Source organism: Grammomys surdaster, unplaced genomic scaffold, assembly GCF_004785775.1.
Source record: "Grammomys surdaster isolate TR1022 unplaced genomic scaffold, NIH_TR_1.0 214, whole genome shotgun sequence".
Lineage (NCBI taxonomy): Eukaryota > Metazoa > Chordata > Mammalia > Rodentia > Muridae > Grammomys > Grammomys surdaster.
The window spans coordinates 3,153,348-3,165,652 of record NW_021604659.1 but is presented as its reverse complement, the minus strand read 5'-3'; the positions used below and the strand labels follow the sequence as shown (position 1 = coordinate 3,165,652).

The 12,305-nt window shown below is 38.1% G+C and overlaps 2 protein-coding genes across 3 annotated transcripts in view; one reads left to right on the top strand and one right to left on the bottom strand.

Annotated features, from left to right (window-relative positions):
* Window positions 1–12,305, top strand: part of Zranb1 (zinc finger RANBP2-type containing 1) — a 57,304-nt gene that overhangs the window by 34,652 nt on the left and 10,347 nt on the right. For both annotated transcript variants that reach the window (XM_028772519.1, XM_028772518.1), the window contains exons 3-6: window positions 996–1,183; window positions 4,825–4,978; window positions 6,848–6,919; window positions 7,581–7,779. In XM_028772519.1, the coding sequence (XP_028628352.1) occupies window positions 996–1,183; window positions 4,825–4,978; window positions 6,848–6,919; window positions 7,581–7,779 (613 nt within the window). The remainder of the gene's footprint in view (window positions 1–995; window positions 1,184–4,824; window positions 4,979–6,847; window positions 6,920–7,580; window positions 7,780–12,305) is intronic.
* LOC114625232 (60S ribosomal protein L36a) lies at window positions 10,582–11,009 on the bottom strand. Its single transcript, XM_028772521.1, has one exon. It carries the CDS (start codon window positions 10,983–10,985, stop codon window positions 10,665–10,667), a length of 321 nt encoding a protein of 106 aa, XP_028628354.1. The 5' UTR covers window positions 10,986–11,009; the 3' UTR covers window positions 10,582–10,664.

Genomic DNA, 12,305 nt, shown 5'->3' with positions numbered 1-12,305 from the left:
TCTGTCTGCTTCTGCCTCCCAAGTGCTGGGATTAAAGGTATACACTAGCCACTTTCTTTAGAGACATTGTCTCTCTAACATAGGCTAGCCTGAAAATCACTGTTGTAGTCCAGGTTTGTTATGAACACACTGTCCTCTTGCTTTTAACTCCTAAGTGGAGGTGCAATTACAGTTGTGAATCAATACACCTAGGATATTCATGAATAATTTTTAACATATACGAAGAAGTTTTAGGAGATTCTGAATTCAAAATGCTGTCAATTTTTACTTAAAATGAAAATTATTTTAGATCTACAGAGCATAATAGAAAGCTCTGTGTTTGTTTTATTCTGCTTTAAAAATGTAGGTAAAGGGGGTTGGAGAGATGCTCAGCAGTTAAGAGCACTGACTGCTCTTCCAGTGGTCCTGAGTCTAATTCCCAGCAAAGATTCACAGCCACCTGTAATGGGACCTGATGCCCTCTTCTGGTCTTTCTGAAGACAGCTACAGTGTACTCCTATACATAAAATAAGTAAATAATTCTATTTATTTATTTATCTATTTATTTATTTATTAATTAAAAAAGGCATCAGGTAAAGGGCAGAAACAGCCAAGCACCAACTGGAAGCTCATGTACATCTCTTTGGGTTTTGCTGTCAGGATCAGTACAAAACAGTAAAGGTTCATTTCTTCTGTGAAGTCTGGTTTCTCAAACTAGGTTGTCCTCATTAATTTTAATCTACTTGCTGTAGTCTAGTAGTTCTTTAGAGCTTGCCATAGCGTGGAGCCTAGCATGATGTGAGGTAAGTGCCAAAATAGGCCGTTCTAGTCTGGAAAGAAATTTTGAAGTGGTAGGGAAATACTAACTTTTCTTATTTTCTTTAGGACATATAAATGATGTCCCAGGATCCAGGAAGGACCAAAGAAATGTTTGAAAAAGTTTAGTATGGTCACTTCATGTGTATACCTTTTGAAAAAAAAAATTAAGTGTTTTTCTATGTTGGTGCTTGTTTTAGGGGTTGTGGAAGGTGATTTAGCAGCCATAGAAGCATACAAGTCATCAGGAGGTGATATTGCACGCCAGCTTACTGCAGATGAAGTACGCTTGCTGAACCGTCCTTCTGCTTTTGATGTTGGCTACACTCTGGTACACCTGGCCATTCGCTTTCAGAGGCAGGACATGTTAGCGATATTGCTTACAGAGGTAAGTGTGGCATTTTGGTTATTGAATTTAGGGGTGGTTTGTGTTAGGTAAATAAATGTATTGCCACTGAACTGTCACCAGCTTTAATGTTCTTATATATTGAAGAAATAGGTTCTTTAGTTTTTCTCATTATTTATTGTTTTTGTTGTTATACTGTGAATTGGATAAAGAGCCTTGTATATACTAGGCAAATGTTTCATCTCTGAGCTATATCCCAATCCCTAGTTTTTATTTTTAATGTGACAGTATTTTCTCAAACTTTTCTTAAATGTTTTAAACATTTTTACTTGTTTTTAAAAATCATTTTACATTTAAGGGATTTTAATAGTTTTTTTCAAGAATTATTTTTATTTATTGTATATGAGTCTTTTGCTTTCCTGTATGTGTGAACAATGTGAGTGCAGTGATTTCAGAGGTCGGAAGATGGTGTTAGATCCCCTTGGAACTGGAGTTATAGTTGGTTGCAAGATGTTGTGTAGGTGCCAGGAACCAAACCCATGTTCTCTGAAAGAGCAGCCAGTGTTCTTAACTACAGAGCCATCTTTCATGCTAGCTCCTTCTGTTGTATTTTAAAGGAGACACCTTCCCTGGTGTGGTGTTTTTTTGTTGTTTGGATTTTGCTTCTTAAAAGATAGGGTCTCATGTAACTCAGGGTGAGCTTTGTAGGTAGCCAAGGATATCCTTAAGCTCCTAATCCTTCTGTTCCATCTCCCAAGTGCTTATATTATAGGCTATTTTACCAATATACTCTCTTCCCGTTTTGTGATGAGATATTACTGTGCTACCTAGGCTGGCCTTGGTCTTCCAGGGTCAAATGATCCTCCATACATACAACATCTTGCTTTGAAATGCATATGCATAGAGTTTCCTGAGTTGATGAAGTTGCTTGTGTACACCATTGTTCCTAGCAATATAGCCTTTTGAAGCAGGACTTTTCTCCACAGTATTTGAGTCATTAGGTTTGATTAAAACACACTAGGGACTTATCTTTGTTCATTCAACTAAAAACTATTTATTTAGTACTTCCTATGTGCCAAGCTCTGTGGTTGAGGAGGATATAATTGTAAGAATGCCAACTCTTCCTTTATTGAGTTTCTAGAGAAGTGGAGACATGAATGGGTAATTCTTTATAGTGTGAGCTAATGACCATTTGAGTACTTAGGAAAGAACTTGGGAGGTACTTTCCCTTTATGTTTAGAGCAAATCATATTTCAGCAAGTTTCCTTCTCTCCCTGCTCCTGCTCCTCCTTCTGCCTTTCCTTCTTCCCCTTCACAGGATCTCATATATCCCAGAGTAGCTTTCAACTTGCTATGAAACTGAGGATAACCTTGAACTTCTAACCCTTCCTTCACCTTCTGAGCACTGGAATTATAGGTGTGCACCGCCATACCTGATTTATGTCATGTTAGGGATGGACCTTGTGCATGCAAGGTACCTGAACCCCATTTCACTAAATTTATTGAGAAGGAACAGAAGTTAGCATGCAAAGTAAGCTTGGGGGAGAAGTGAGTTAAGTAGACTATGAAGCTATAAAGAATCATATTCCTGAAGATATCACTGTTTATTCATATAAGAGAGCTTTCATAATAAGAGATGTAGAATGAAAGTACAGAAAAATAATTGTGGATTCAGTTTTTGTCACTACACATTTTCTGGGTATACTTTGTATATGTATATAAATTGATTATTCAAATTTGCCAGGATTTGAGATACTGTATGGCGATTAAAAAAGATGCAAGATAGCTGAAAACTTGATTTTATTGGCTAGCCATTACATTTAATTTGGCAAGATCCCAGTGACATCAGGGGAAGAGGTTGAGTAGACTCAGGGAGGGGAAGTTCTGAAAGAGTGGATGCTGTAATGAAAACAGTGGGCAGGCTGCTGAGTATTAGATATGCATTATTGGGGCTGGAGAGATGGCTCAGAGGTTAAGAGCATTGACTGCGCTTCCAGAGGTCCTGAGTTCAATTCCTGGCAACCACATGGTGGCTCTCAACCATCTGTAATAGGATCTGATGCCCTCTTCTGGTGTGCCTGAAGACAACTGCAGTGTACTCATATGTATAAAATAAGTAAGTTTTTTTTTTTTTTTAAAGATAGGCATTATTAAAAAGGATCATTGTGAGTAGAGGGATTAAATTTTTGAAACATGGGTTAGAATACAGTATCTTTGTGGTGTCCTAAATGTGACTGTATTGGTGGTGTAATGCTTACTATAATTGTTGGATTGCAGGGGATGTCATTGTGAGTGGTGTAGTTGCCGATGGTGGCTTGTGACCAAATATAGAAGATGGCCTTGAGCCAGAGTTAAAATTTTTAGGATATTCATATATTTCCTTGGGCTTGTATACACAGGACTCAAAATAGGGCATTCTAGTTACTGAGCTCTGAAAAGCAGTCTGGGGACTAGTGGTGAGATGGTGCTAAAGTACCTATGAATTCATTATTGTTATGTCACAAATTACTTCAAAATTTAGCAGCTTAAGACATTTTGTTACTTAAACATTTTGTTGGAGTTGGGAATCTTAGCTGAGTGGTTCAGGTCAAGATGCCATGAGAGGGCCTGGAAGACAACTCTGTGGGAAAAGTGTTTGCCCTTTTAAGTGTACAGATCAGAATTTAAATCCTCAGCACCCATAAAAAATGTTGGAGAGGCATAGGGGTCTCCTATAATCCCAGCACTCAGGAGGCAGAGACAGAAGATCCCTGATGCAAGCTGGCTAGCTAGACTAACTGAAATGATAAGCTCCAGGCTCAGTGAGAGACCCTGTCTAGTAATATAAAATGGAGAGAGTCATGAGGAATATACATGACATCAACATCTAGCTTCTAAATGCATTTGGATAATGTATACTGGTACTCATACACATCTGCATGCACATGCACATGCATGCACTTACCCATACATACTTGGTATTGTCAAGCTGTTGGCCAGGACTATAGTCAGAAAACTTGACTAGCGCTAGAGGATCTGCTTCCAGGCTCATACATAAGGGGCTATTGGCTTAAATCCTGCTATGTGGGTTCATTCACAGTACTCTTCGTGGCAGCTGGTGTGACTAAAGCAGATGACTGAAGAGAAGATGCAGTGCAGAAATGTTATCAGCAGAGAGCAGAACTGCCTAGCTCACTTGGCATCTGCTTTTACTTGCTAATAGATACATACCCGATACCCTTCCTATAACTTGGTTCCTGCAGAGGTGGCTGGTTGGTTGGTTGATTGGCTGGCCGGCCAGCTGGCTGGCTGGCTGGCTGGCTGGTTGGCTGGTTGGTTGGCTGGTTGGCTGGTTGGCTGGTTGGCTGGTTGGTTGGTTGGTTTGAGATTAGCTGAGGCAGGCCTCTTAACGCCTGATCTTCCAACCTCAGATTTTCAAGTGATATGATTACAAGTGTGTGCCATCATTTCCTGTTCCATACACTAAATCCATTTGGAATGCTAGTTGGAATCTGTACCACTTGTTGCCATTCCACATGTAATGACTGTTTTTGAACAGTCGTCTTGATGATGTAAATGTCCATTGGCAAGGAAATTTAAGATTAAAAATGAATTTGGGGAAAATTTTGCTTTTAAGTGCTGTTGTATTTTGTTTCTATTTATGATATATAAGATACAGAGAGGAGTTTCTTTCTATATTTAAGGTGTCTCAACAAGCAGCAAAGTGTATTCCAGCAATGGTGTGTCCTGAACTGACAGAACAAATCCGGAGAGAAATAGCTGCTTCTCTTCACCAGAGAAAGGGGGATTTTGCTTGCTATTTTCTGACTGACCTTGTAACATTTACATTACCAGCAGGTAACCCCGAAATTTATTATGAAAAGCAATCTCTGTTTTCTTAAGGTTACATTTTTATGTGGGGTAAAAATACAGTTTTATAAGAGATCAAGTAAGTTGGGATTTTTAACAGTTTTTTTATCTTATGTGTACGGATGGATGTTTTGCCTACATGTATATCTGTGCCCCACATGTATGTCTGGTATCCATGGAGGCTAGAAGAGGGCGTCAGATCCCTGGGACTGGAGTTAGAAGCAATAGTGAGCTGCTATGTGTGGGTCCTCTGGAAGAGCAGCCAGTGCTTTTAACTGCTGAGACATCTTGCTAGCTCCATAGGTTAGGATCTTACAATCTGACTGTTCATTTTATTCTTGAAGTGACTCATACAAGAACTACTTGTAAACAAACACTTTGATGGTTAGAAGATAGCAAGTGCCCCTCCCCTCTTTTTTTATTGAGATAGGATCTCATTGTGTAGTTTTGGCTGGGCCTTGAACTCAAAGAGATCTTCCTCTTGTGTGCTGGAATTAAAAGCATGTGCTGCCATACCTGGCATACTAAAGACAAACATATATACACTCATTTCCCCTTTTATTTTTGAATATTCTTTTTTCAGTTTCTTATTTTTAATTTTCCCTTTATTTGCAAGTTTACAAACTCATTGCTACTGTTAAGAATTAGGATTAGGATATAGGCTTTTAATGGGTTAGGTTATTTGAATTAAAAATACTAGTACCTTTGAGCATGTCACTGCTTTTCATTTATTAATTTCTACTGTATTTGTGAAGCATTTGTTAATGTTTTTAGTTGAAATGTCTAGAGGATGCCCTTTATGGATTAATATTGAATAAATACCCAATAAGTAAAGGTTCTGTGATACCCAGGTATTTTCATTTTTTGAAGGGTTAAACACAAAGCCTTTTAAAATCAGTAAATTTCATTGAAATGTACTGTATATTAAGCTCATCTCAATATTAATTTTTTAAAAAATTATTATTACACACATTACCTTGTGTGTATACATGTTATCCATGGCATGTTGTTCAGGTCAGAGGACCACTCACTGGAATTGTTTCTTTCCTTCCATCATGTGGGTCCTGGAGATTGAACTCAAGTAATTAGACTTGGTGGCAAGTGACTTTTCCTGCTGAGCTATCTTGCCAAACTGTAAATACATTAAAAAGAAAAAAAGGAACAAAAATACCATTTAAAAAATAATGTATATATATTTTAGATTTTTAAATTTTAATGTATGTGTATGAATGTTTTGTCTGTGTGTGTACATGTATACCTGTGTGCCTGGTGTCCTCAGAGGTCAGAAAGAGGGCATCAGATTCCCTGGAACTGGAGTTAAGGATGGTTATAATCCATCATGTAGGTGCTGTGAATTGAACCTGGGGTCTTCTGCAAGAGCAACCAGTTCTCTTAACCATTGGGTCATCTCTCCAGCTCCCCCAAAGGGTTTTTAAGGGTAATGCTTTTTATTACACTAGAGTGCTGTATTAAGTAACCTGAACAGAACATGGAATGTTGGAGGAAGGTTACCAACGTACTGTGTCAAAGTGCCAAGGTTCATTAACTTTTATGAAAAAATTCTTAATTTTGAAAATAGCAATTTTGTGTAGAAGCTGCCCATATGAAGAGAAAGAACAAATTAAAATGTATAAGTAATTATTTGTCTATACCTTATTTTTTTATATTAACTTTAAGTAAGAATTTTAGTAATGAAACCCAGAAAGGAAACTACATACATAATCATGTTTCATATAACATTAAATACGGGTATCTGACAACTTCAGTAGAAAGGGGTTATTTTTATTAGAGGTTAACATTCCACTTACTAAGTTATTAAACACAAGAAATCCTTTTAAGTCTGATTTTTCTGTGCAGATATTGAAGATTTGCCTCCAACAGTTCAAGAAAAATTATTCGATGAGGTGCTTGATAGAGATGTTCAAAAAGGTAAGGGTGTGATGAGTGCTGTAATTTACCTTTTATCCAACTAGCTGTTTCATTTTGTATAATGTAGGGAGTAGTTTATTGTATAGTTGTCTTGCCTTGTTTTAAATTAAAGATGTAGTCATAGTGGTCTCAAATGCAAGGTTCTGGATTTGACCCCCAAACCTAAAACTAACAATGCAAAACAGAAAAAACATTCATTGCCATTGACTGTTATAGAGTAAATGAACACAGACATTAAATCTTTTTGTTGTTGTTTTTGTTTTTCAAGACAGGGTTTCTCTGTATAGCCCTGGCTGTCCTGGAACTCACTCTGTAGACCAAGCTTGCCTCGAACTCAGAAATCCACCTGCCTCTGCCTCCCAAGTGCTGGGATTAAAGACGTGTGCCACCACTGCCCAGCTTACAGATAGTAAGTCTTAAAATCCTTCGTTTTCTACAACTTACTCTAGAATGAATATATTTTTGTATTAAACATTTCTGGAAAATTTTTGTAAAAAATTTGGAACTTGGATTATTTTTACAGAACCACAATATATTTCACTTACTTAGAAAGTTTGCATTAATAAATTACATATAAATATTCTTGTAGGTAATATTTTTAACCCACTAAATATTTTGTAATTGTGTAGACATGAAAATGAATGTATTAAATTTTTCATAGAGCTAGAAGAAGAATCTCCAATTATAAACTGGTCTTTGGAGTTGGCTACACGTTTGGACAGTAGACTGTATGCACTTTGGAACCGGACTGCCGGAGATTGTTTACTTGACTCAGTACTACAAGCTACCTGGGGCATTTATGACAAAGACTCGGTGCTTCGGAAAGCCCTGCATGACAGCCTGCATGACTGTTCTCATTGGTGAGCTGACAGCCTTCCTTGTTTCAGTGTAGAACTGCACTTACTGGTCAGTAACCTTATAGTAGTGGACTACTTTTCTTCTCACATGTAATTTTTTTTAATGTGTATAGGCATTTTGTCTGCATCTGTGTCTGTGCACCTTGTATATGTCTAGTACCCAAGGAAGTCAGAATATTGTATCCTTTAGAGCTGAAGTTACAGACATTTTGAGCTGTAGATTGCTAGGAATCAAATTCAGGTCCTCTGGAAGAGCAGCAAGTACTCTAAACTATTAAGCCATCTCAGCCAGGCAGTGGTTGTGCTCACCTTTAATCCCAGTACTCAGGAGGTAGAAGCAGGCAAATCTGTGAGTTCCAGGACAGCCTGGTCTACAGAGCGAGTTCTAGAGCAGCCAGGGATACATAGAGAAACCCTGTCACAAAAAGCAGCAACAACAAAAAAAACAACCAAACAGAAACTATTGAGCCATCTTCCTAACTCTTCTTACATAAAATAGTTTTAAAGATCTTCCCCTCTCTTTGTGTGTGTGTGTGTGTGTGTGTATGTGTGAGTGTGTCAGCTCCTTCCTAAACTATTGGGGATGTGGTTGGTTTGGTTTCTGTGATGGCTCTTTTCCTTTCTTTTTCTTTTCTTTCTTTCTCTTTCTTTCTTTCTCTCCCTTTCCCTCTCCCACCCCTTATCTGCCTTGTGAGTTTAATGTGATTGCCCTGTAAAATGGATATATATTCTCTGGTGCTGATAAAATTTAGCTGGAATTTTACTGTGGTAAATATTGTCATCTTACAAATCTTTGAAAAACAGTTTGGATCAGGACATACTTAACTGGTATACCTCTGTAACCCCAACCATATAACTTGGGATGGAAGTGGCAGAAGGCCACCTTTTGGCTGTAGAGACCCTGTCTCAAATTTTTGCCCCATACAAAACCAGGCACATCACCCAGGGTAGACTGGTAAATAGCTCAGTAGTGGCATTTTGTTAGTTAGAAAACAGGAGCTGCTATTTCATCGTGGCCTTGCAGCAGAACTCAGGGTTGTCTTGATTCTAATGTATAATCAAGATGAAGACCTAGAACTATTTTGCAGACAAGACTCCTGATACAAAGTATACCTTGATGCCCTCTTGTGGAATCTCTGTTATGAGATACCTTTTCTTGGTATCTTAGAGTTCATATAAAAAGCTGAATTGAAAGCAAGGATCATAGTGTTATCCTTCTGGTTCTTGGGAATAGGTCAGGCTAAAGAAAATGGGAAGAGATGGAGTGCTAACTGTTCTTGATTTGGGGTTCAGAGACTAGTTTGTTCATTAAACTCAACACATGACTATTACCATGGCAGAATAACAGTGGTGGGCAAACTTGGGTCCTGATCTAGGCTAGGAGGAGGAGCCAACATATCACACTTGTATAGCTCCTTTAAAGCTGCTCTTTGCTGAGTTGCTAATTTGCATAATCCAAAGTAACCAGGGAAGTTTCTCTTCTGTCCTCTAAAATCCCTAGTGACAGCTGAGAAAGCAGTGTTCTATTTTGTGAACCTGTATCACTTTTAGTTAGGCTATTTTTATGTCTCTGTCTGTAGATGTGCAGTTTTGTTGGATACCTGTAATCTGAGCTTCCTGATGCTCTTAAGACTGAATACACAGTATTATCCTTGCTTTTGTTGTTGGGCTTTGTTTTGTTTTGTCTTAATTTCCTTTCCTGTTACTGTGATAAAATAATCGGGTGTTGTGTGAGACTTTTCCTGGGGAGATGTAATACCTTAGAAAAGGGAGCTCACAATAGACCAAAGTAAAGTCCAGCTTGATGAACCAGTGAGTTTTATTATGGAGGGGGGGTTACTTTCAGGAATGTATGTGTGAGGGATTACTTACAGGACCAGTAATGACTCAGAGACAGCTGTATTACCAAAGCCCATCCAGCATAGGTGGCAGCTTACAAAAACTGGAAACCTGGAGCACACTACACAGCTCAACAGGTTCTTTCCAGGGGGCTCAGTTGGTCTGAGCTTCTTATAGCCTTCTTCTTCCAGGCAACTGGGCTTGTCTCAGTCCTTTCTTAGTAGTCTTTGCTGTTTATATTCTCTTGGGGAGATGGGGGTCTAATGAGTCTAGTTAGTTTCAGGGACTTTCTGAAGCTATTTTGAGTTAACTACCTGTCTTACAGGCTTCCCTGTAGAACTCTCCTCTCCTTAGAACATCCTGTCGTTTCACCTCCCTGCAAATATCTGGTTTTAAATTTCCCTCCAAGATGAAAGATTATTCACCACAAAGGAAGAAACTGTTATATAATACCCTGAATAAAGCAATTTAAAGGTTATTGGGCTCATACTTCTAGATTACAGTCCATCGTTGTGGGAAAGTGGCAGGAACTTGAAGCAACAGGTCATTCATAGTCATGAGCAGAGCGCAATGAATCAGTGCATGCATGCTAGGTCTCAGCTCTTCACTCTGTATAATCTTCTTGTCCTGCCCAGGACATGGTGCTACACACAATGGGCAGGTCTTCCCAACCCAGTTAACATAGTCAATATAATTCCATACAGGCCAGCTGTGCCTTGAAGATCCTTCATTGAGTGAGATTTGCTTCCCAGGCAACTCTAGATTGTGTCAAATTGGCAATTAAAATTGACACTATTTCATTGAAATATCCAGTTTCTCAGAGGAACAGGTTGGGATAATCTGTTAATAAAGGGTAAAAAATCATTAAGGTCTTTTAGAGTAATTACTGTTTATTTGGTAGTCATTTTAAGTTAGTTAGATTTTTCAATGTAGACTGCTAGAAATTATGTTTTTTTTTTTTTTTATGAAAGCTTTAATTTATTCCCTCACCAAAGACAATCAAAGGGGGTAAAAGGTCAAGATTTTACTGTCTTCATAACAAAATCAGCTTAGAACTGGATCACTTGGCCCTTTCTCTTCTTGTCGCCTCCCAGTTCAAAATGCTTGCACCTCTTAATAGCCAGCATCCTCTTAGATCTGCAGTTGGGCTCGACACACTCCAGTCGCAGCACGATCTTCTTTGTAGTTTTAGCCTTTTTGCGGAAAATAGGCTTAGTCTGACCACCATAGCCACTCTGTTTCCTGTCATAACGCCGCTTTCCCTGGGCATACAAAGAATCCTTGCCCTTCTTGTACTGGGTCACCTTGTGGGGTTGGTGCTTCCCACATTTCTTGCAGAATGTCCGGCGGGTCTTAGGAACGTTCACCATGTTGGCAGGAGCGCTATCAGCTCAGAAAGACTAGAAATTATGTTTGAAGTATAGATGCATATACAGCTATGCGCTCTCTGGATACATGCAGTTAATACTGGGTTGCCACAAATACTATAATCAAAAATACTAAAAAGAGGACTAAAATTTTGATAAGTTCTAAGGCTGAATTTGTAATGTTTTCTAAAACAGTAGCCTTATTGAAGTACTATTTGCTCTAAAAAGTGTTTAAAGCGTACTGTTCACTGCCTATTATTTTACTTACAGATGTAACACGTGCCACTGCAGCAGAGTTATGGAGCATTTATCACCCCAAAAGAGAACTCGTGTCTCTTTCAGTTCTTTTTGTTTCTCAAGCCCCAGCTGCAGGGGAATATTCATCTGCTTCCAGTACCTGCACATTTTTCTTGGACATTTCATGTAAATGGAATCATAAAATATATGGTCTATGATGGAAGCATATTCTATAGTATGGGCAAATATCTTTATCACCTGTATACCAATGGAAGGACATTAGGTTTATTTTCATTTTGGCTCTTATAGATAATTAATTCTACTGTGACATGTACAAATCTGTGGGACAATATATTTTTATTTCAGTAAATAATATATTTGCATAGGTACCTAGGAATGAAATTGTTGGGTCATATAGTTTTATACTTAACATTTTAACAAATGGCCAAACTATATTTTACAGTACCTATCAACAATGTATTTGAAGTCCACATTTTTTCACATCGTCATCAATACTTGTTATCTGATTATGGACGGTCTTGTGCACATGAAGTTGTATCTTTACTTGTTACCTCATGGATGAGGATACTGAATATTTTTTCATGTGCTTATTGTTCCTTCATAAATCTTCTTTGTTAAAATACCTCTCTAATTTACCCAGCTTTTTCTAGTTACTTTGTTTTTGGTTCTCAAATCAGGGCTTCAGGCATGTGAAGCAAGCATTTACTACTGAGCTAGGCCCCAGCATTCTATGATAAATCTTCAAGAGTTACTTTTTCTGTACAGATATACTTTATGTATCAGGTATCTCTTTAGATACATGATCTGTAAATGTTTTCTTCTATCTGTGGCTTATATTTCCTGGGACAGTCATTAGTTTTAAAATGTAATTATTTTGTGTGTATGTATGGATGTTTTGTCTGCAAGTATGTCTGTATACCACATGCATGAAGTCCTCCTGGACGCCAGAAAAGAGCATCATATCCCCTGGATCTGGAATTAGAGATGCTTATGAGATGCCATGAGGGTGCTGAGGATAGAACCTGGATCTTCGAGAAGAACACCCAATGCTCTTTTTTTTTTTTT

Bases quoted from the DNA above. Each gene is read 5' to 3' on its own strand.
- LOC114625232 (XM_028772521.1), bottom strand. From the start codon at position 10,985: ATGGTGAACGTTCCTAAGACCCGCCGGACATTCTGCAAGAAATGTGGG.